A 25,702-nucleotide genomic window follows, 5' to 3' on the forward strand; every position below is an offset into this window, starting at 1 on the left:
ACTTTATGCTTTTGCTCAGCTTGTGGGGCGGTCATGAGTCGGATATTTTCGACTCCGAACCGTTCGGTTAGGATTTAAGCTGGGTGACCCATTTGGTGCAGAGAGAGCGCAGATGGATGTACTTGTACATCTGTCGGGCCCACCGGTCGTCTGGCATTCCGCTTAACCTTCGGTCGTAGGAGATTTTCGCCACGGCCTCTCACGCTTCATGGGAGCACCATCCCGCATCGCCCTGTACTGCATCGTTTGGCATGCATTTCTGTGCGCCGAGGGCCAAGCGCCCGGTCTCTCTTAGTCTGGTGTCCAGAGCCTGCCTTGTGCCTGAAGATGGCACAGTACCACATTCAAGAAAGTGGGGCTTGGCACGGCCACTCCCTTCCATAGAGCCCTGCATACCTCAAAGCGGTTGAAGGACCACAGTGCCTCATAGCCGAAAAGAGATCGTCGGGTCCTCGCCTTCGCTGTTAGGTCCACCTCATAGCTCTGGAATTAGTTTGGAGCAGTTGTGATTGCTATCCCCAGATACTTGAGGTTATTTGTCCAAGCTATTGGTTTAGCTTGAATGGAGAGCCTCGACATCACTTAGGAGCCCGCTTGTTCATAGGCCATTGCCACCGCCTTTTTGGCACTGAAGGTGAATCCGAGCCTTGTGCCTTCTTCGCCGCACAAGTTCAGGAGGGCGTGTAGCTCACCACAGCTGTTGGCCAGGAGGACAATGTCATCAGCGTAAAACAGTGCCGGAATGCGTCGTGTGTTAGGAGCACCTTCCTCCATGTCATCATCATCGTCAGCCTGTCTACGCCCACTGCAGGGCAAAGGCCTCTCCCATGTTCCGCCATTCAACCGGGTCCTGTGCTTTCTGCTGCCCCGTTATACCTACAAACTTCTTAATCTCATCTACCCACCTAATTTTCTGTCTCCCCCTCACGCGTTTGCCATCTCTTGGAATCCAGTGAGTTACCCTTATAGACCACCGCTTATCCTGCCGACGTGCTACGTGCCCGGCCCATATACATTTCTTTTTCTTGATTTCCACTGATATCCTTAACTCCCGTTTGTTCCGAGACCCACTGTGTTATCTTCCTGTCTCTTAAGGTTACACCTATCATTTTCCTTCCATCGCTCGCTGCGTCGTCCTCAATTTAAGTTGAACCCTCTTTGTAAGTCTCCAGGTTTCTGGTCCGTAGGTAAGTGCCGGTAAGATGCAGCTGTTATATACCTTCCTCTTGAGGGATAGTGGTAGACTACCATTCATGATTTGATAATGCTTGCCGAATGAGGCATATGCCATCCTTATTCTTCTAGATATTTCACTCTCATGGTTCGGCTCTGCGGTTACTATATGTCCTAAGTAGACGTGCTCTTTTACAACTTCCAGTGTCTCGCCACCTATCGCAAAGTGCTGTTCTGTGCCAAGATTTTTCCACATTACTTTAGTTTTATGCATATTAATTTTCAGACCTACTCTTCTACTTTCCGTATCTAGTTCAGTCCTCCATGTAGCTTGTCAAAGCCCAGACCACTTTCCGTCAGACGTTGCTCCATGCCTGCGGCATAGAGCATGAAGAGCAGTGGTGACATGGGGCAACCTTGTAGGCCTCTGGTTACTTGCATGGGGCATGAACTCTTTTGTACCCACTGTACGAAGCAAAAGGGAGAGTTGGGCTAGTTGGTTTGTCCCCACCGTACGGCTGCCCGAGTGTCGGTGTACAGTGTCTTATGTAGTAACACGAATTCGTCTGTCGCACCCAGGTATGACAGTGTCGACCACAAATTTGTCTGTTCAACGGCACCGTATGCCTGCGAGATGCCAAGGAACACCGCAAAGACAGCACGGGATTCCTTTAGAGCGACTTCCATCGTCTGCGTGACAATGGAGATATTGTTCTCCAGGCATCTGCCAGGCCAGAAGCCATTTTGCAGTACCCCCAGGACCTCTGCCTCAACCCATCGCTGTAGCCTTGCTCGCACAATATGGGCGAACAACGTGTACATGGCAGAGGTTATTGTGATGGGTTGATAGCTGTCTGTGAGGAACTTGTCAACTCCTTTCTTAAGGATGAGCCTTATGCGGGCACACCTCCATTCCCTCGGTATATTGCCGGACTGGACCACAGAGTTCAGGGCGTCTCGCAACTGCTCTCGAGTCTTCTTCCCCAGTCGCTTCAATAGTAACGATGGTATTCCATCCAGTCCAGCGGCCAAACCACCTAAAAACCGTCTCGGGGCACGGTCAACCTTACCTTCAGTGGTAGAGTCATTCTTTGCTAGATCAGGTGGTTGTAGCTTCTCATTCAAGTCACCACTGTTCCCAGCCTGTGAACTGAACGTGCTGGCCATATGTTTTGCGACGAAGTGGAGGCATGCTTCACATCTGTACTCCAGTCCCGTTTCCGGATACTGAAGGTAGTCGGTCCATGGTTCGGCTGTCGACCTCTGGCATTGTATGTGTCTCCACAATTTCTTCCCAGCGTTACGGCCAGCCTCTTTTATCTCATGTAAAAGCTTGGGATTTATGACTCTCATGCGGTCTCGTACCAAGGCAGACATTGATTTCTTCGAATTGAAGTACCGAGCCTATAGGTCTTGGACCTCCGTGTCATCAGCAACATGCCAGAGAGCAACTCTATGTTGCCAGCAAAGTTGCTTACGTGCAGCCAGAGAGGCTGCCGCGTCGCTGTCCCACCATGTCTTCCTCTTTTGTCTCGGTGGGCCTCTCGAAGGTGTGTGTTAATCGGCCACTTTCCCAATCATTTTCACCTGGCGTGGAAGTCATCATAAGTTACCAAGTGTTTCTGGTGTGCCTCTTTCTCCAGACACATAGCCACCACCTCTATTTCAGCGTCTATAAGTGACCGAAAGCGGGTCTGGTGTCCAGGAAGTCTGGTAGGGTTGGCCTGTGCTTCAAACCGCAATTTGAAGCTATGATGATCACTGCCTATGCTCTGCTCTCCGCTCCCATGAAGTTATGTCGGCTAGCCGTGGTAGAAGAACTGGCGAGATCAGGCAGTAGTTCATGCATGATGTGCTGGTCCGTGCTGTCCACGTTCCATAATACTTTGACTTGGGCGAGTTGGTACATACTCGCCCAAGTTGGCACATACTCGCCCTTGGGGGTTATCAGGGATGACCATGTATGTGACGTCACTTAGACATCGCAACACTCGATGAGGTGCGAAGTATAGTCTGAGCAGCTTCTCGGATAGTCTCCGTCGTCGTATAGGCGTCCCCACCCACACGCCGCCTCCGGTCTCGTAGATTACAAGTCTATGGCGAAGATTATAGCGACCTCCGTCATGCTCTTGTTCCTGGTGTATACGCTCACGTGCGAGCTGTGTGGCTTCCTCCGCGCGTTATATAAAGGCGTCGGCTCCTTTTTGAAAATTATCGTGTTCCTGTTGCAGCATCGCGTCATCCACCGTCCTCCTCGTTCATGAACGAGGCTGGATGTAGTCATTCCTGTCGTTTCTTGTTTGGAAAATAAGCGCGAACACGACGCACCAAGACGAGAAGGTAACAGTGCGACACAGCCTCGTCATGTGTCTCTGTTGTGTTCGCGTTGATTTTCTACGTATGCGTCGTTTCCAGCTAGCCCACTTCTCTACACTATTGTAATTTGTTTCTTGCTTAACCGTGCTCTTAAAAATGTGTAAGGTACAATTTCGCGCGCTCTGTGTCCGCGCACATTGAAAGCATGTCTTCCGGTGTTTTACTCGGGCGCTGGTTTAGTCCGTTGGTTTGTGGATGTTAGGCTGTCGACCTCGGATGAATCGCACCACTGAGCACCACCACTAAAGTCTCTGCTGTGAGTGCAGTTCCGCGCTCTGCTATTACGATGGAACGAAGGTGACGTCATCTGGACACTACGACACTGGCGACAATATAAAAATGTATTTTTCTCAAACTCTTAAGGAAATATTTTATATAAGAAGTCCATTACTTAGATTATGATATCTTTTTCGATAAAGCACGGACGCATTTCACTGTTAACTTTCACGCACGTCAGAATAGTATACCACGCAGCTTGAGTACCATGCTTTTTGTTTGCATTGGAATAACCGCACACAGGACGTGCATTGCCCAGATATAGGATGCGCATCATTGTATATTTTCAAATATTTTACAAAGAAGTCCCTCACTGAGAACCAACCTTATCGAACGCCAACAGGAAATGAGAATAATGAAAGTATGGGTCACGTTATTTGTGATGTTTAAATGGCGTTATAATAGCTGCAATATCAATATGAACCAATTAAAGTGGCCGAAAACAACACCGTGCCACCGGTAGGTACCGCACCTGCAACCTTCGGACAACGCGTCCGATATTGCACCAATTGAGCTACAGTGACTGTGGTACTCCCATGCATGATATCGGGCATGTAGCTGGCGATGATAGTCAGCGCTTTACATTCACAGAAATTAGGTAAGTTTTCGAGATATGGTAATTCATCATCGAATGCTCGCTCCGTGACATAGATAAAGAGCGTACTATTATGCCTAATATTGAATGCTCGTACGACAGGCGCATATTGCTGTCATTCAAATATCTGAACAAGTAGTGTTCAACTTGCTGAATTTGAACGTAAAGAAAAGCCCTGGGTCCGACGGCATCCGGAATGAGTTTTGTAGAACTAAGCTGAACGAAATTCAAGATATCTCGCCGCATCACTTTTCAGGTTTTCACTTTATAGCGTGTCCCTAAGGATTTGACGAAAAAAAGAATGATTGTGTCGCGAAAAGCTCCAATACTAGCAATACAGCAAATTATCGAGCTGTGTTACTAGTATTTGTTGCAAGCTGCTTGAACGTACCATCTCGAAACGTTTATTAAGTTATGTGAATAGCAGAATTTATTATCTGACAGGCAGCATGGCCTTCGACCAGGTTTGTCGAAACGCCCCAGATAGTCTTATTAGTTCATGATCTCTCGAAAACATATTAACTCTCGAGGACAGACGGATAGGATCTTCATGGTCTTTGCGACAGCTTTCGCTAATGTGTATCACCGTAAAATACTAAGAAATGCTTTCTTATTTTGCAAAAATCTACCGTTACAAACTGGTCATCTTCTTATTTTCATTCTCGCGAGCAATACGTTAAATTTATGACACGAAGTCGCAACATTTTTATGTTAAGTCGGGAATACTCCGAGGTAGAGTTTTGTGGTCCCCTGCTGTTCCTTTTATTTGTAAATGACCTCTCAAATCAAATATACGTTTCCATCAGTCTAATAGCAGACGACTGCATTATGTATAATAAAGCAGATAGAGTAGGTGACTCTGTAAAATTGCAGGGTAATTTGCAGAAGATAAAGGAATGCTGTGATAAATGGTAAATTGTGGTAACCCCTCTAAAACAGCATTTATGACAATCTCCAGAAAGAAAAAGAAACATTTACATTAAACTTACTGCATTAATAACCACGAACATAAATGCCTTGATGCATATGAATATCTTGGCATCATTTTCAGAAGCGATCTCGCTGGATTCATAATTTTGATTGCATTTGTGCTAAGGCCAAAAAGTCACTGTGGTGCCTGGGGCGTAATTTGCCATATGCAACGCATGAAACAATATTTTTAGCACAAAATACCCTAAATAGACAAATAACAAAAGATTTGAATATTGTCTGGTATCCTTTCCCTGTTACATGCCAAATCTTGACGAAAATCGGCGTCTAACAGTCACATTTATATCTGACAGTCAGATTTATATATTCACTATGTAGTGGCGGACGGGCTCTCCTTAAAGGGGTCATGAACCACTCCTCGGGCTTGGCGTGAAAAACACCCTGGAATGATTCGGACCCTTCCCAGAAATATATAGCCGAAAGAATTTTTCGAAAAGCTAAAGAAGGACCGGAGATATAGCGATCGCAATATTTACCCTCTCAACTCCCTCTCAACTCGCTTCATTCCGGAGGAGAGAGGGAGCGCCGTTCGAGGAGCCCCGCCCACATGCCTTACGTCACCGCGCTTCAATGTTGTGTGGTGTCCTTTCCGCGTAACTTGGCGGTGTTGACGGCTGCTGCTGGAAACTAATAGTTCCGGTCGGCTGCTTCTCGCGGCGCGGTGCGGTCTATCGCGTCTGGGTTGTAAGCGCTGACGCGATCTATTTGCATCGATACTGTCGTTACTTCGCTTATGTCGCATTGATATTGATACTTCGCATTGGTACTGTCGTTACCTTCGCTTCGTGACTTCGCTTATGTCGTTTTTCCATCAAATCAAAATTAAACTGAAAGGAAAAGCCGGCCTCGATGCAGCCTCGATGCAGCCGATTGGCACGGCATGTACACTCAATATACGCTTTTAGATAACGAACTGGCCAAGGCGGCCTGCCTCATCGCACGGAATAAAATCCCGTGCGGAGAAAACGCGACGCAAAAGCAAAAAAAAAAAACGCGATTCTTTTTAAGCGGCCGCTGTGAACGGGAGGAAACGAGATAAAATGCCCTTCGACCTTCGGACGGCTGCAGCCCGCCTGCCGTGGGCGAGAGCGAGGAAATCAGACAATCAGACGCGTCGGAATACAAGCGAGGTTTGAAAAAGCGTCGCGGCGTATGCGCGCGCCAAGGGGGAAAAAACGCAAAAAAGAAACGCGAGAAGAGAGTTGTTTTAGGCTGGCCCCAGCAGCGTGCGGGGTGCCCAAGCAAAGCCGTCATGGGATTACCTTGGCCCTGTGAACGCCGCTTCTGAACTGCCCAGCTGTGTCGGCCGTGTGTGCGCGTTTTGTGCCTGCGCTTTGCCGCTGGACGTGAAATGCGTGGTTTGACGACAGTGCAATATGCCTTACTGCGGGTCTTACTGCGGGTGCGATATGGAGTGACAATAATGTCCCGGCGACTCAAGCGAGCCTGCCGCTGTGTATATTACCAAGCAGATGATGGGCACACTGCGTTCGCGGTACCATCGGGAACACAATGGTAAGTAATACTAATGTTTCCTCTGTTGGCGCGTCCTTATCGTCGCTCGGGCAGCTGAAGGTATCCTCCTGTACATTGCGTCGAGTGAAAAGTGCAATGAAAAATCGATAAGAAAGAAAGAACAGTCAATAAGCTCACATAGCGATGATGTGTAATGCGTGTTTAGAAACTCCTGTGAATATATATATTGCACATGCGTCGATGCGCGAGTGCGCCTTGAAAAAAGATGTTTGTACAGCATAATTTCCTTCCTTGCGATAAAGCATAAATGAAGCAGAGTGCTTTCAAGGAGTATACACGAAAGCGAAAAAAAAAACCGCCATTATCACGCTGTTATGTAATGAAATGTGCATTGAGGCCAAATTTGTTTTCTGTTTATGCTGTTTTGATGCTTGATTTGCTTGTCTTGATCCTCCATCTCGATGTCAATTTGTGCGCGTTGACATGTGGCATAATCGTCACATAATTTTGACCATATGATGAAACATAATTATGGCCATATTATGTGTACAGACATCTGCTAAGTGACAGTGTGTGTTGTGAAGAACATGCATTTTATGGTATTGTCACTTCATTAGTCACCTATCAGCACTGGAACTTACCAGGGTTACATATGCATATTTATAGCCTTTAGGAGATGTATTAATTATGCAAGGTTATTTTAATCACATTGATATAAGCCAGTTGAACCTGTTGAACCACCTTGTTGAATCACCTTGTTTCTTCCCTCTCGTTATTTTGTTTTGAATTATGTTGCCATAGTGTTTATTATCTGTACACAGTATTCTCATTGTTGACACAATTTCTGACAAGGTGAAAACGCTGGCATTGTGTCCAGGTCTTCTTTTGTCCTCATTACATGTATGCTGTTAATTTTTGCATGAATCAATACCAAAGTTGCCCAATATTCAGTCCTAAACAGAGCAGCTGTGGTTGCTCAAGAATCTCGTGACCAACGTGTTTAAATACGAAGTGAACATCACTAACATTCACACCCTTTTACACTATAATGCTAACTTAACTGACATCGAAATCTACCCAAATGGTGGTACACAGGACAAGAGTAACACTTCTGGTGTTGTTTCGCATTTCTTTACCTACGTGTATTTTTCGGCCTGTGTACTTGAAAAGTTGACAAGGAACTACTTAGCAGCCTCACAATTTTGCATTTGTTTCACGTTTTGTTAAAAGGTCCGCAATAAGTATAGTGAAGTGTGAGTCCTTCGCGAGAAATTCATTTTTATGGACACAGAAAGCTTAATGAACTTCGTTTTTGTATCATTTTCAGGAAGACATTTCTGGCAAAGCAGCAAGAGTTGCTCGCCCACTGCTTGTGTACGAGGCAGTGTATTGTGGGAACACTCCACTGTGCCTCATTGTACACTATCTCGAACATTTCTTACATCTTACAGCATTTGGGCAAATACTGGGATTGATGCAGAGTGTTATGCATGATACTGCGTGCAACCTTTCCAGTAGCATGTGCATTTGAAAATTTCGCATTGTTCAAAATGACACTTAGTCGAACTGGCTTTATTCAGCTAACTTTATCCTAAAATAGACAGCTGGGCGAGTTGATGTGTATTCATAGTTAAAGAAAGTGCGGAAAAAAACCCACAGCACAGAGAAATGAGAATGAAAGGCACAGGATGATGCGCTACTAGCAACTGAAGTATAATGCAAACCGCAGAAAGATATACACACAGTATGAAAAACTACAAAATTAAGGAATCACGCAGTCTCAGAAAGAGTAAAAACATGTCTAAAAAAGCCAAGCACGTGCTAAACTTCAGTTGCTAGTACTGCGTCATCCTGTCCCCTTCATTTCTACGTGTGTTGTGGTTTTGTTTTCCCACTTTCTTTTACTGTGAACTTAAGTCCTGACTGCTTTACAGTCTCTATAAGTGTGTGGTCAAATTTTATTCAACCTCATGGCATATCAAGTACTAGGATCCAATGTGCCAAGCCATCAGCCACTATTTATAAGAAATTTTTAATTTTGGCCACATTATTGCCTAATATCAAGTTCATCTTGAAGCCATAATGCTGGGCTTAATTTTCAATGTGGTAATTATGCATAAGCCATGAAGTGAGGAATTAAATATGAAGAACTTTAAGTTGCAGATGACACTAGCTGGCATGGATATATTGTAAACATAGATGTACTAATTATTCATAATAGAAGTATTGGTACATTGTAGTCATGTGATAACGCCAACAAGTTCCCAAGCATAATTCCAGAAATTTACGTTAGTTTTCAGATATCTGTGAGCAAATATGTGCATCAATATACATATGAAGGCCGCGTTGTCATTTTGTGGGCATTGCTGAATGCTTTCATAAATTGTGATAAGTGGATCTACAATCACTTTTAGACTTTTCTGCAGGAAACTCAACTGTATGATCATCTGCGACATGTTTTGATGCCATAGTGCAAACTAATGCAATAAAAATACTAGAACATGCCTATCTGCATGGTTGCATATTTCTCAAAAGTAAAGCTAGCCTTATTGTACTAATTTAGTTGCCTTCATGTGTAGGCTGACACCAAGTTCATTGTGCATCCCATTTCTTTGGATTGTGCTTAGATACTGGCACTGTGAAGTGCACATACCAATATGCATTATGAGGAGGTTTTACACACTACTTTCATGTTGCTTTACTGCTGTGAATTGTATATAGTACCTGGGCTGTACTGTATATGTTGTTCCATGTGTTCAGTATTGGGTGCAGGTTCTGTGCACAAAGATGGAAATATACATATGCTTACACTGACATGAGGACTGCTTCTGTTTTGATTCCAATAAAATAGTGCAAACACTGTTGCTTGTATCAGTTGAGGTATGACTGTTGTGCACGCAAATGGAAGAAATGAACTTCTGCATGCAATACAAATTGGTGAAACACTGCTCGCTCAATGTAACGGCCTGTGTTTTATTACCAAACAAGTAGAACAGATGATTTACACATTAGAACACATTGTGGAAGAGAAATAGGTGACAGGCAATTAGGCAACAAGTCATCACTGTGTTCTAACGTAGGTTTGGTGATATTTCAATTATCGTAGCATAATTAAAGTGCCTGTTGTATAAGTGAACTTCAACACAATGTGCAGGTGGACGAGGGAGTGCACATATGACCGAGTTTTTCCAGTTTTGTCCCGATTTGCTATAGTCCTCGTGTTTCTGTGTTATGTATGTAACATTCTGAATTGTGAACAAGCCACCCTGTCTACTGGTGTGAATATAGTATACTAGCAACTCAAGCGAACCATTATTTTCTGGAGAACAGCTGTTTCATTGAGGAGGACTGTATGCAATAAATACATATTTTTTAAAAATTCGTTCTGCGTTATCTGTGCACAGGGAATGCCAAGTACACATGAACGTTCACAAGGGTGAAGTGCAAGTGCATTAACTTTTTTATTTGGCGGGAGACATGTCACTGGTAAATTTTTGGATGTTGTGCTTGACCAACGTTACTAGATTGGCTTGACATCGGGGCACGCTTTTGGCATTCGCTTTAACGCGGTGATGTGATGCTTAACAATAACGGTTAATTAGTAAGATAGTAGGTAGTCTACGAGTATGAAAGCAACTAAATACAAATATCAGTTATAGAGAAACACTGTATGCCACGCTAAAGCGAGAATTGCAAATAAGTGCTCATTGCGGAAATAGATTATCGCTCAGCTGCTCAGAAGGCGCTGTTGCCCCTGCGTGCAGCTCCCGACAGTAGGCGCGCTTTAAATGCACCTAATGTAGGCGTACAATATCCTTGTAACTGTGGCGTCTGCGTGTGTAACTTTTATATGCTGTGGGAGCGGCAGCCGCGAGCGCGCCGACGGTAGAAGAGAACGATGGACACGGGCACGCTTGCCGCTCGCGCTCAGTGGCCGTTGATAGTGAGTCGCGGCCGAGTCTTGGAATGATAAAGACGTGTTGCTCAGTGCACGGGGAGATCGAGCGGCCGTGTTCAGCGTCTCGTCCTCGACTCTGAGAGGTTCTGCGCGGCGGCTGGCCCAGACCCCTACAGTGCAAACACAGGCGGGCTTAAAACAGCTCAGAACACGCTGCTGCCACTGGACGCGTGCAGCTCGCGGCAGAAATGACTAAAATTGCCCCACAGCATACGCCCATGAAATGCAGATACGTTCGGCCAACTGAAGATACCTTTGTCACGCTGGTATTCACGAATTTCGGGCGAGCGAAGCATTGTACACTCAAGAGGGCACACGTTTATCATTTTTATAACGGCACGACACGACGAACCGAAGAATTCGGAGCCGAAGGTGTTCACTTCGGCCTGCATGACGCCCCAGAAATTATGTAGCTTAAACACAGGCCGATGGTTGTTCTTTGATGAGGACTGGAAGCAAAAATACTCTCAGTGAGTTGACAGTGGAATTCAGGTTGTATTATTTCGTACCTGACCGCTGAATCCATCTTCGGGATATCTTCGACGTGAAGTGTATTATCCAAAGGTCAAAGGATCGTGTGCATTCTCTGTCAACTAAATAATAGTGTTCAAACCCTCAGCTATAATCCAACCCTCATGGTTCACGAGGGGCCGCTCTCCGGTCTGTTAATTAAAACTCGATCTGTGCACGCACTGATCAAGTCAGCAAGAGAGCCGTGTCGTTAGAACTCAACGCCACACACAAGTTTTGTAAGGTTTGAGGCCAGTTATGACGTACAAGACTAATCGAAACAAGCGAGGCACAAGAAACTGCGATACTGAAAAGGTCATGCGGCCAAATTTAAGTTATGCTCGAACGTGCGCGGGCGCACCGAGTTCAGCAGACGACAGTTGGCTTCTACCGGAAGTGAGTCACCTTTTCGAAAACTCGCAACGAAGTTTTTCCATATTTCAACCTGTTTATTTAACTACAACAACTATTATACACAGTGTCAACGAGAACAAGCGCATCTGATCCAAACACCGCTCTTGATTTATGTCGGCTATTGGCCACAAGTATGCTATGTCTCTTGCGACGTACAACGGACAGACGCCCCGCCCACCGACGAGAGTGAGAACCGGCCTCTGTTTGAAAAGAGGGTGCCTGGGGAAACGGCAACTTCGCGCTCCGCTTGTGGCCATTACGCGGCGCGCACGACTGTAATATTTGGCAGAGCAGTTCATAGCCGTGTCAGCTTTCCGCAGGATGTGTTTTTTCAACAAGCCCAAGGGGTGCTTCATGACCCCTTTAAGTACCCACATTACAGGCTAGGACTAAAGAAAGACCTAAACATTTTTATCTGATTATTAATCATTATATTCGCCATGTTATGCCGACTGTTTTGATATTCCTCCCAGTGGAACTTGTCGACGCTATTATGTGTTTATTCGTGCTACCGCTATTCACACCGATTTTTTTAAGAACAGCTTCTTTTGAAGAGCTATCATGGAATGCCATTCCGTGTCAGATGAAGCCATTTTTTGCACATTAGCTGATATATTCTTGAAAGGTATTCTTGAAAGGAGGACCTACTGTTTTGATTTGATATGGTTTTCTTGGCCACTTTGTAATATGGTTTGTTTAATTTTCTTATCTACTTATATGTGTCTTGGTCTGTTATCTGTCCTTTTGCCTGTTAGTTATGATAGCACAAGATAGTAAATTTTGTTTCGAGCAAGATTTTTACGTATTTCTTTTCCACTGCTGCAGTATGCCTGTGTAAGGGCTCATAGCGCTTGTCAAATAAATAAAAATATATAAATGTTAAGTGTGCTCACCGTACTTGGGTCATCATAGAATGGCGCCTGATGATCTCGGCATGGCTGGAACAATGGATTGGAGTTGGCCGTTTTGGGGACGTAGTGGACTCCTTTTAAACCAAAAGAGATCGCAAAAGGTATCGAGAGACCCTGCTTCAGCACTTCCCGAAGTACCAGCAAGCTTTCGTTCTGTAAACATACGTGAAAAAAGAGAGGCACTCAGATTGGGTCATGCCTCTCCACGTCACAAGAGTGCTCACAAAAATGAAATACGCCCCGCGCCCTCTGTCGTTATAACGAACTCTGTCTCACAGCAATATCATTCCCAGTGCCTTAGCAAGAAAAAAAATTCAGGAGCTCTTTCTCTATCGGAAAAATAGCAGGACGTGCTGCTTCTCGTTTAATGCATGGATTACTACTTTTCTTTTTTTGTCTTTCTTTCTTTCTTGTTTTTATTTTTTAAATAGGCAGGATGCCAACTGAGTCATGACTAAGGACTAGATGCCGGCTTTTTAGGCAATAAAAAGCGCGTTTTTGGCGCCAAAGTAGGCAGGCAAAACACCGTCTTAGGCCTCCAAAATCGCAAATATCGGCGGAATAAATTTTACATAACTTCAAACAAAGATTTGCGCTACCTGTATCTGCGACAGGAAAGGAAGACACGTTATTGTTTATGATGGTACAAAGGCGCCAACGGTTCAACATAGCTATGCAATTGTCCTTTCTCCCGCATGGTTCGCAGAACACGGTCTGTCCTTTTATTGTCTAGCATGGTGAGTGATGTGTCCACCGTCGAATCGACACACTTCTTGGTCTCTTTATTTTCGGCGTGGCGCAGAAGGGCAGCACCGGAGCAGATACCCAGACCACTAAAATACCAGAACGGAGGAACGCCTCCTATTGGCCGGGGATAATCGCGTAGGGTTAATTTCTCCCCTGTTGTTGCACACCTTAACACTTTCGTGACCGCGCCTATTCCCATCGATAGTATGTTATCGATGACTTCAAGATCAAGTTTTGGCACTCTCTGAGCGGTTCTGGACAGCTAACGCAATACAAAGCATACAATAACAGTTTTTTATCATTTTTGTTTGCGAGTTTGTTTTTCCACCGGGAAGATTTTTAAAGCTCGTTCGCAGTCGGGTAGGTGAGCGCTCGTTGTTTCAGACTTCGCGTCGACGCCGCTCGCGGGTGATCCACAGAAACGGCGAATTTCGACGAATTCTGATTAATATGAGCGGAATCTCTGGATGATGGTAGCAGCACAGACACGAAAGACGACTTCGATTCGCCAGGCGAAGTCGTACGGACGGCGAAAGTGTGTCAAACCTCCCCGGAACATCAGCAGCTATCCGCCGGTAAGTTTCGTCTTCTCCTCGGGTCGTTTTATCGCTGCCGCGCATCGATGTAAACGTATCCGGTGCGTTCTAAACATAACAGCTCTTATCTGCAAGGTGTTAACTTCATTCGGGCGGGAGCATTTGGCGCCGGCTGCAGAAAGAGAGCAGTTCTCTCCGCGAAGACAGCACGGAGTGGACTTTGACCCAACGCTCCGGTGTGCTGTGCGGCGGCGTCTTCGTGTTGCTTTTTACCACAGAAGTCGTCAGAGAGATATGCAACCACGCAGATAAGTATGCATCCACGCCAACATACAGTGAGAGGGACGGATCTATGGAGGGAGGTTACTGAAGAAAAGATGAGCAAGTTCGTCTCACTCCATGTATACATGGTAATCGTTGAAGTCCCGCGCTTGCATTGGTGTTGGTGTCGACGAAACGTATTTCCGGGCCTTCGTCTAGCGTCAGTGATGCCACGGAAAAGGTTCAAGGCTTCTCGAGTGTCTCTGATCTGAAGAAGACGGCCGTCGCATCCCACGAGAATCTTCACCACGTGTCTTCTCTATTGCAACACATGAACGATTTTTCTACGCTATCTTTTAACCCCGTCGAAACATTTCAGTGAACGAGAAAATGGTCAAATGTGAAGGTCGGTATGATATTCGGCAGTATATGAGCGAGAAAGAGGTCAAATGAGAGTACAATTATGGATTTTTGGAGATTTGGAACAGGCTACACGGTTCATTTCAACAAATACACAGGAAAATTGAAAAACACCAGAACTGCAAATTATGCTAGGAAAGCTGAACAGAAAAAGTTTTTTTTCCCGAAACATGCGCAACCAGCATTTGTTTCACCGCGTCGAGAACCTGCATCACGCGGTTGTATGATAGGCACTAGTGCCTATATTCTTGTATTTATGTAAATAATCTTTGTACTTACAGAGCTTCTATTTCCACTATTATTCTACGAGGGCTTTGCGTTCAAAACGTATATTTCGATTTTTTTTAATGTTTAACCTTTGCAGAGTAGCATTCATGTTTTTATGAATCTTTCTTTCTTTTTGATGCATTTTTCTTTGTTTGATAATTGTTTTATTTTATTAGAAATAAAACCATTGTTTGAAATTAATACTGTTGGAAAGACCAATTCTTCCTCTATCATTTGATACTCGACACTTTGGTATCAATTATAATTCTTTGGCAGGGAAAAAATATTTCCTAGACTAGTCAAAAACAACCGATTTTTCCGCGGTCACGAAAGTGGTAAAGGGCCCCTCACCACGTTTAACCATTTCGAGCAGACAAGTGTAAAGCATGCACTCGGCGTTCACAATCACATCTGTCAAGGTCTGCAACGCCATGCGCCGCGGAAGGCGTGAAATTTCAAACTGAACGCCGCTTGCCCTTTCCGCAGGCGTGCGCTCCAAGATCGAGGGGCTGACGTACAACAATTAATGGTCCTGACTCCTGAGTAGTTACTTGTGCTCTTACGTCGTTCATCTATGTAGAAGTTGGTGCTCCGAGTCCTTGACGTCAATCACAGTAGCACCTGACACTGCGAGAAGTATTCTAGACGGCATGTGTAATTTGTGTAAATATGTTGCTTGAATGGATTAACAAAAGCAGATAGAAATATTAAAACACAGAAACCGTGTGCGTTTTAACAGCGCAGCTCTTAAAGCTAGCCGTAATCTGTGCGGCCTATCAGAAAGCGGATGTGGCATGGCCTATCAGAAAACTATCATCATCATAAACGGGTATGTGCCACAAAATATACTCACCACTGGACAAGTAAAGATGAAGATGTCAACATTTAGCCCAGCAAGTGGCTACGAAACGATAGCGGCAAGCCAAGACCCCGATTACGTACAATGATAGAATACTAGAGAACGGGAAAGGCAGTGGCGCCTGGGAGAAGATCCCGAAGCGATAAAAGGCCTACGCCAACGACGACGTGCCCGCAGATCTATGAGAGGTGCGAACAGCTTGGTTTCAGCGCGGGGTTCTGTGTCTGGGCCTTGGACATCCGTGTCGTGTCTGTGACTGTCTATGGTTGAACTCGAACCTCACTACGCTGAGAATCAACGATCTAGCAACGATCTAGAAGCAACCTAGAAACAACCTGCATCACCTAGTTAAGGGCCTACAAACAACCTAGAAGTAACCAGATTAGCCCTACTACTGGAATCGTCCCGAAACTGGAATCGTCGAGTTTTGCTGCTTCGAGCCTTATGCGGCTTAGTGCAATCATCGTAATTTCTTTATTTTTGTTCTTTACTTCTAACCACAGCGAGATGCCAGACTAATCTGCCTCCATTTCGCATGCATTCGTGTTCTCGTAGTTCGCCGCGGTGTATGCGGTAAGGATAAGTGATCCGTGCCAGCCTCAACAAACGTGCGCGCACTAAGGGGTACATCCCACAGAAACAGGCAGTATACTACAGAGAACGCCGAAACGACACAATACCAATCGCGTTCACGCGTCATGCGCGCGTCACCTTGCGAGCGCAGGGCGTGTTGATGCGCCTGCGTCATGTGATCCTACGGCCTCGATACCGAAGAGTGCAGGGGAGGCACTTGAGTTGCGAAGGCTTCACGGGGCGAGTGGCAAGGGTTTCAAGCTCGCCTCCTCGCGTCATGGTTTCGCGCCCCGCAATGAACCAATTTGAAAATCCTTGTGGTACAACGCTCTTTATTGGGCACACCACAACTTCCAGGGTCAAACTACAATTTCTTATGTGATTTCGTGAGGGGCCTTTTAAGAAGTAAATTACAAAATGTCCCCGTTCCATAGCGTTCGTTTGTTCCGCATAAAACATTGTATCATATCGAGTGGATGCACCGAGCAGCGGATGGCAAAGCACTCGTTATTCGGCTGATTAGGCGCCCGCTCTCTCGCAAGGGGAGAATGGCGGCATTGTTCATTGGCAGCACTGGTAATTGTGATGACACCAAATCATTGACAACCTCGAAAGAGCAGGGCAAAGGCATCTTCCCCATTCAGCTGTCAATTACAAAATACGCAGAAAGTGTGGCCAACCTATTTAGGTGCTATTCCACTTAGCCCAGTTGTACTTACTTGAATTTAAATATTCTTGCAGTATTTACGGACGCATCTGCGCCACGATAGCCTAAGCGCTTCTGCGAATTTCCTTTCTCCTTCGACAGGCGTCAGACGGGTGTTTAGAATACATAACCCATCATAAGTGCCTGCAGCACTAGCATCGATTTATGTTTTCCTTAAGTACGTGCGAGAAGGTTTATTAGAATTGAAGGTCGTTATTCTTACAGACTCTGGTGGTGCAAGGTGCCGACAGTCCTACTCTATGCATTATCATAGAATCTGGCGACAAAACTCGCTCACTTGGGGTGGCCCGTGCTGCCCAGTGGATCGCTTCGTATGTGGGCATTGCTGTAAGTGAAGAGGCTGATCGCCTCGCTTCAAGTTGTAAGTAATCATGATGAGTGCGGCTGCCACGGCAATTTTGTGTAAAATAGACAACACTCGTCTTATAAGGCGATACGTACTAAAGCAGCACCCGGACGAACGGGCTAGTGAATGATCGTTCCTTGCACGTGTTCGTGGTCGTGGCTTTACTCGTCATTGCAGAGCAATCTTATGTTTGCTATGAGTTGTCTGTTGATGCGCGTGCACCTGTGCCGTCAAAGACGTGTGGACAGTCGGTTGTGTCCATCTTGGGGCTCTTGTGAAGCACTTGTCTGTTAGTTCTCGTTATTATTGTGTCTAACAAAGAAAAAGAATTGACAGCATATCCACGGGTGAATGTTGAAGAGCTTGGGCGAAGCTCCTGAAGAAATCATGTTTACACCGCGAAATCTTCGGTGGTTTCGCCCAGCAGTAATCAAAGCGCTAGCCCAGTACATCATCAAAGACGTGACAAACACTGTATACATTTATACAAGAAATTTTATTATTTGTAAGTGGTAGCTAGACGTGGCTTCCGTTCCCCCTTCATTATAACGGCTTTATGGTCGGTGAAATGATGGATCGGTGATGGGTCGTAGTGGGATATTTGCAAAGACGAAGTAGTGGGAAGTTTGCAAAGGTGGCTGCCGTTCCTCCTTCATTATAACGGCTTTATGGTCGGTGAAGTAATGGATCGGTGATGGATCGTAGTGGGCTGCTTGCAAAGACGAAATAGTGGGCAGTTCGCAAAGGATCGGCGGATGGGTCCCAGTGGGTTGTTTGCAAAGACGAAGGAGTGGGCAGTTTTCAAAGGTGGTTACGCCGGACAACGGAGACGTGACAAGGTTGGTCTAAGAGGAGCTTCGCCCCTAAAAAAACGAGCCCTTAAAAGTGATATTTACTTGATGATCGTATATTACACTGACCCGCATTTGTTACGCCGCGCGCTCTGCTGATTAGGGAATCTAAGTTCCTTGGATTTAAGTGCGCAACCATGCACGATTTCTTCTTTCCGAGGGGATGTGCTTGTCGATGCGACCAGACCCTCCGAGCTGTGCTGACTTCTATGGACCAACTGGCTTCCAACTTATGGTCAACGCAACTTATGATGAGCTTGGTCTCTCCCTCTTTACTGTGTGGCCTTGTTTATGTGTGTATGCAGATCAAATAAATAATGCTTAAGAAACACGCTGCAAGTTTCGAGCTGCTTGCCGTTCTTCGTGCGACGTTCCCATTAGTCGCTATCGCAATAATTGCTTCGTCCTTGCGGCGAAACTAATTCTTTAAATCATCATCACCAGCAAAAGCATCAACGAAGTGAGCAGCTGCACAGGTTCACGTGTTCCCTTACGGACGCGTCGTGGGTACTGCGCTGATTAGCAAAAGGCAGAATTATGGCGTAGTGGGCGCTTCGCAACTGTACTTGCAGTACGCCTACGATAGTTTAAACAACTGATGGTACTTGTACAGACGTTGTTTGTTTGCGAGAAACCAAGCGAGGCTACCGATTGAGAAGGCGATGCGAACGGGGCCAGATTACGCTATCAAGTTCCACCCCTGAAGCGAAGCTGAAGCATCTTCCAACTTCTTGTTCCGCGGTTATGTCTGAAAATGTGGTGACCGCATTGAATGCTTCACGAAAAAAATGCCTGTGATGGGTCACATCCATGTAGGCCATTACCATATTACGAAAACGATATGAGACGAAGACAGTCATTTGCGGGTCGTGCCGCCAGCTAGATGTCCGCAAGCCGCTTCCAGCCCACTGTCTTCGTGTTTGAGACATATGATCTATGGTGGGGCCGTATTTATGTTAGAGCTGTGTCCTCGTTGGAACTAATAAGTGCCTTTCTTCCCGCGTAAAGGGAAATACAGCTTTGTGTAGGCCCGCAGCCCACCTAGTGACAAAAAGGAAATGCACACGCCGGTGGCCGGATGTCAAAGAAGAATAACGTTTTCAGCACTTCCGCTTTTCGACCATCGACACAATTCACAATTTGAAAAAATAGCGAGTAGTTACAACGTGCCACTCGCACTTTCACTCCCGGCCAATCTGGAAGAGTTGTGTCTCAGAATCGCCTCCGGAAAGAAAAACCTGGCGGTTGTGGCACGAAGCATGTCCAATGGTTTCCAAATGCTCGGTTGGCGTTATTGATGAAATTCCGCTATCTTGTGGAAAGTCCTATACCGGGGAGACTGGGGGGCAGTCCCCACATCGGGCAGACTGTGGGGCATATCGGGTAGTCCTGTATCGCGAAGGCGTGTCAACGACTGTTCAAGGGAACATGTGCTTTCACTTAGAAGAAGGGGCAATGCGCATTCGCCCGCGCATTGTGCACTCTGCAGGCGTGCACCGACATTTCAGAAGACGAAGATCTTGTGTGAAAGCAAATATTTGTTCGCGAGGGAGCGCTTGCGTGGGCTGTATATTTGTGCATCTGATGGAAGTTGCAAAGATTATAGAGTGATATATGAATATCTATTGCGCATGAGCGAAGATGCGCTCATATTGACGTGCGGCGAGATAAAGTTCGGTTAATGTTTGCGTTTGTCTGTGCTGTATCCTTGTCTTTGTGCATTGTAGTTGCTCTCTTTATTCTTCACTTCTTGAATAGTCAAGGAGTCTCCGCTAAGATGGTGCCGACTCTGAGGCTTAATCCTTGAGCCTCCGGTTATCTAAGGAGCTTCCTCTTCTGTGCCATGGGGCAGCGTGGGAGTGCGGAGGGCGTAAATAAAGTGGCATCGCTTCTTGAAGTGCCATTCGGCGACAATAGTATACCCCCGAAAAAATAAATACCAGGATTAAATAAATATCAAGTTTTCAGTAGGATCATTTGACGTCATCTTTGTCTTCTCATCATGAAATCACTGATTATTGCTTTCTGGTTTATCGTGATCTCAGATCAATTACTTTAGCATGAAAAATTTTGTTTTCACTGGCAGTGTAATAATGCGTAACACTTTTTCATTGCTAATGCATTTGAAAGCGACAATGTTGGCGCTAAATGCAGAGCCAAGGTGCACGAACATTGAATAATAATGCCTGCCTTGCTTAAAAGCCAGTGATGTTCTGCCCGTTGGAAAATAGCTTAAATTGTTTTGCATAAACTTTGAAGTCTAACATAAAAAAGCTAGGCGTTACTCTACTGTCGCAAACACCAACCACCACAGCAGCTGAGCTAGAGCTTCAGCAATGCAATGCATTGAGAAATGGCGGCACACGAAGGGAAGGTATTGAGCGCAAGCCCGAACGAAGAATCGGGCGTTTTTTGAGGTGTTCGCAGGCGGCGGTCGCATGAGCACGGCAACTGCATCAGCCGGGCGAAAATGCCGCCTAGGGCGTCGAGAACTTCTAGATCGAGAAATACGCTGTCGATGCGAGAGGGTGTCTTTTATGGAGGAGCGGTGATGTCCTGACTAACACCATAGCACGTGCGCTCGTCTCCTTAATCTACAATTTTTTCCACATCGCCCGACGAAGTGAGGGCGTTATTGCGGTCTTTGCGGTAAATGGCACAGTGCCGCAGGACGTTCGTGTGCGAAAAATTAAGGTGCGTTTCTTGGACGCACAGCACCCGTGGATCGAACCTATACAAGAGTTCCTTAATGTCGTATGGGTTGGGCAATAAGCCTCTAACATTCCGCGGCAGCGTTTGGGTATCAATTTTGATGCGTTTTATGCTGTGCATCTAACGATACCTTTCGCTCAGGACACCATTTCAGGCCCTGTGAGGCGAGTTTTTCTTTCCTAATGCGTTCGAGTGAGCTTCGACGTTCCTTGAGCGTCTGAGACTCCGCAGTAGAACTAGAGGTATCCAGCACTTCTACCGAGGTGGTGAATAGCGCCCACTCAGCAGGCAAATATCCGGGTTTTTCCAACCCAACTGCAGAAGCAGTGGCCCTGGGTCCGGCAGACGTGGTAGTCTGCTGGCCCTCATTGGCCAGCGGCGGAACAGCACTTGCTGCTCCAACAGGGGGCGTGTATGGCGTGACTGCAGTCACACTGCATTTGGGTGTTGCATCAGCCGAAACATGTGGCGCTGCGCCCCGACGCGTCACATCGCTGTAAGAAGGAGAGGACTGGTTGTGCACAGAAAAACGCTTACGTGCCTCTTGGAAAGAGAGGCTCAATTTAACTTTGAGTTTTATGTCTTCTTTCTCTCTTTTCCACGAGGGGCATGATCGCAAGTAGGCGGGATGGTCTCCTTCACAGTTGCCACAGCAGGCTGCTGAAGCGCAATTGTCACATAAGTGGTCGCGTTGGACGCAAACTCTGCGCAAGTAGTACGCCCTCTGCATCCTTGTGACCCATGACCAAATCGTTGACCCTTGAAAAATCGTCGGGGATTAGGTATGTACGATCACACCCGAAGCTTCCAGTAGCCAGTTTAGATTGACTCAGGTAAATCACTGGCTCCGAAATTGATAACTGTGTGTTTGGTAGGGATGTCCTTATCGACTCACTTTATCAATATTCTTTGAAACTTGACAACGGTGTGCTCTTGCCATCCTTCCAGTAATACCGAGTTCAAGAAGGTCTTCTGAAATGATGTCACGCACTTCGTTCATTGACCAGGGTGGGCCCACCGAAACAGGAATATCGCCAAAAACCACAAGTTTCGATCGCTTGTCGCATTGGGGCTTGTCGCGAACCTCCAGAAGGAGGCTATATCGCCGCTTCCAATCTTCGTTATTTCTTAACCTAGGCCGATCACTTCCGTGAGAGACATTGACACGAGGAACGGTGAAATAGTTCGGATGGTTTTCGTTTCGTGCTGGCTGTGTATCACGTGGTATTTGGGAAAAGACTTCTTAGGCTGGGCAAAAGTGAATGGTTCATCGGTGCACCACTCTTTGAGGTGGCGATCAGGAAGTGCGGGAAACGTGTTTGACATGTAAACATTCGAAATTCGGCGGAGATGGTGCCCCCCCATCAAGCCCAACAAGGGGACGCCATCCATTTATCGCCGTTATAACCAAATATGGCTACCCAAGGTTGAGTAACTACACCAGGTTAACCCTTGCCGCCAGCAAGATTGGAATACATTGGAAGAGGGGAGTAGACAGAGAAGATAAAAAGTTGAGAGAGAAAGACGAAGATGTAGGGAGAGAGAGAGAGACACAGGAAAAGGCGACTGCCGATTGACCCGCGGTTAGTCAGCCCAGAAGTGCCGTCTGCAAGAAGCCGGGGTCAAAGGGTTGTGTTGCCTCTGCCGGGGGTCTTAATTGTCCAATAACCCGGCGTCGACTCAACCCCCGGGATCGCCTTTTCCCCGGACACGCAAGGACACGCACGGCGGGGCGTGGGATGGGTCGAAACCCCCCGTTAGCTCGGGTCTGTGGTGTCGCTACACACAAAACGCCTGCTTGCGCAGAGGCCCCTGCGTGGGATAGATAGATAGATAGATAGATAGATAGATAGATAGATAGATAGATAGATAGATAGATAGATAGATAGATAGATAGATAGATAGATAGATAGATAGATAGATAGATAGATAGATAGATAGATAGAAATGGACAAAGTGCCTGAAGTGTGCTAAGAAATTCTTCGCATTTTAAAAGTCTTGAACACAGGGTGTCACTGGAGCAAACGTTTCGACAAGCGGACTTGTCTTCGTCCAAGCTGCAAATTTACAGAAAACAAATCGGCTTGTATTATTGTTTGCTCTAGCAACATCGCCTGTGAAAAAAATTTTCATCTCGAGTTCTCTGTCACGCGGGCGAGGTCATAAACAAAAATCTCTAGAGCGCCGTCGACGCTGCAGTTAGCGATTCGAGCGAATACGTACGACAGTGTGCCCGTAGGTGTAGTCTCTCCCACGGGTGAGGCCTTCAGGCAGATCCTCCATGGCCAGTGGAAATATGCGGCAGTCGCTGAACGTTCTCAGCGGGTAGGTGATGTGCGAAATGGCGATGAACATCGATGGGCCGAACACGGTCCTGAAAAAAAGCAGCAGTTACGAATACGGCAAATGGAATTCGCTGGGTGCAGAAAATAAGGAATCTAAATTCACGCGTCTGAGCCTTCACGGTACGCCTTCGGTTGTCATACATAGTCACTAGGATAGACTTAGTGCACGTATGCAGTCGAACCTTACTAGAGGGAAGTAACGTCGACCATCAGCTTGTCGGCGATCAGCCGTTTCTGATATATCAGTCCTATATTTCACCGAGGTCTTTTTTTATTTTCCGCTGTCACATATCATCGTTGCCTGAGCCTGAACGAATGACAGTCATTGTTGCCCTTAGCAACTGAAGTGTTGCTTAGCTAAGGGCGTGGATAAAGGTACAATTCCCGGCATGGAGGAAAGAAAAAGCCAGGAGCGAGTATTGCACAATATGATGGAAAAGAATAAAGAAAGGATAGTAGTAGGAGAGGCACACACACGCGAAGGTACGCTTGCCTCGAATTTCCCGGTAGGGAAAGGCAGCTAAATTTTTGTGCTGGTTTTTTAACAGCGCCTGCAGTGACTCTGCCACTTTTTCCCTGTGTATTTACTGTTATTCTGAAAGTCTCTGGCAGCTATCAGCCGCAGAGAAAGAAGTGCTTTCTATCCACTATGAAAAGCTTAACCGCTTAACGATAGCCGCAATCCACTTGAATGATTGGGTATCCGGCAGAATGAAGTCAATGAAACTCTGTTATGCTTTGCTTAGCTCCCCGTTATGTTCGTGGGATCAAGCGGCTTCTAGCACGAAGGTGCAATTGCAATACGTGTGGATTTTGCTGTACTAAAGATGCTTAGCTGACCAAAAAAATCGGGTGTACGCCAAATCTTCCCTCTCATAATCCTCCTTCACGGCCTTTCGCAAAAAAGGCTCGATTTGCCACAGTGCCCAATCTAGAGTAGGTTATTAATAAACCCTACCAAGCCTGTACCATAAAATACCTGATTTATACCGCTAAGATATATCATTCGTATTACGTGTTGCTCACCTCATCAAGTTGACAATTGCGGCGCGGGCTGTAATGTCGTCCAAAGACACGCCAATGACGTAGTAGGAAGGTGTTGCGGATGTGGCTTTTGGCATCAGGTAATGGTACATCGTCTGGAAACAAAGAATGCGGTGAACATATCTTCTCTCGTTGAATCATTGCAACTGCCTAACAATAACTGCATTACGACCTCCATATGCGGATTACTATTCGCAAATACTACCTGATGCGTTTCCGACAGGCATTATAAATGAGAACACTAGAAGCATGCGAAACAACTTTCCTGTTAAGAGGATAACGAAATGTTAGTACTGTAAACGCTAATAAAAATTGGGGGACCCTTAAGCTTCGCCTTTAAGAGTTGAACGCGATAGCGAAATCCGGCCCCTAGTGCGCACTTCAACCACTAAGTGCATACTTATTAATGTGCATTGTTACACTCACATACGCACGCACGCGCGCGAATTTTACAGGCTTTCGATCTAAAGCAAGAGTCGCATGGCCTCCAAGATATACGCCACGCGCCGGCCCTCTCGGATGCCATGAAAAGTCGAGACGTATTTCTCACAATGCCTCACAGATGGCAGCACATTATCTAGCGTTTGCTGCGTTGGCTTGATATGTTTTCCTCTAGATGGGCATAGTTGTCCATTTTTAGAGCTGTTTCAAAGTTCGTGTGTGTATTTAGCGGCGATGGCTGCACTATCCCGGCGTTTTTCCACGTAGTTTGATGGCCTCGCGAATGCGCCTACCGTATGGGCTCGTTTTCGTCGTGACACCTACCGAACAAAATGCGTGGAGGAGACTCCTCCTACTACATGGCATTTATGTAGTATTTTTGTCCGAAGCAGCTGCAAGCAACATCGTGGCTTTGTGGTAAGACACCCGCTTGCCACGCGAACGGCCTGGGTTCGATCCTCATTGGGACCGAAGATTTTATCGTTTATTTTATTTGCTTCTTTCTCGATATGATTTTTCGCTCACAACCAACAGTGCCGGCGCCGACAGCGGAATTTCTGCGACACGAGCTCTCTAACGCTACCGCGTTAAAAAGGGTCATATAGGCTACCAGAGCTTTACTAGGAGCAATCGGCGCCAGTTTGAAGAACTACTCAATTTGCTTGACTTGTAGTGTGAATAAAAAATACTTTAACGTGAGTTGTCGCTGAAGACAACGTTAGTGGTCTTGTCTTCTTCAAGGCAGCAACTGCTGCCTGAAGACGACACGACCAATTGTCGAAAGTTTGGCTGCAGTGACACCTTATATTCAAGGATGTTTCACCGCTTCAAGGTTTCATCTTCCCCTTGCGCTCTGCCTCACTCAAGTGTGACTAGCCTCCTTACATTTTGACG

General features: G+C 46.1%; 1 protein-coding gene across 1 annotated transcript; it reads right to left on the bottom strand.

Moving 5' to 3' along the window:
* Window positions 1-9,757: 9,757 nt before the first annotated feature.
* LOC119403455 (uncharacterized) lies at window positions 9,758-24,466 on the bottom strand. The gene is made up of 4 exons (XM_049418333.1): window positions 24,350-24,466; window positions 23,202-23,352; window positions 12,662-12,832; window positions 9,758-9,772 (listed from the first exon to the last, which is right to left on the bottom strand). The coding sequence occupies exons 1-4, from the start codon at window positions 24,457-24,459 to the stop codon at window positions 9,758-9,760; spliced, it is 447 nt and encodes a 148-aa protein (XP_049274290.1). The 5' UTR covers window positions 24,460-24,466.
* Between the last annotated feature and the right edge of the window lie 1,236 nt (window positions 24,467-25,702).

Source organism: Rhipicephalus sanguineus, chromosome 8 (genome assembly GCF_013339695.2).
Source record: "Rhipicephalus sanguineus isolate Rsan-2018 chromosome 8, BIME_Rsan_1.4, whole genome shotgun sequence".
Classification (NCBI taxonomy): domain Eukaryota; kingdom Metazoa; phylum Arthropoda; class Arachnida; order Ixodida; family Ixodidae; genus Rhipicephalus; species Rhipicephalus sanguineus.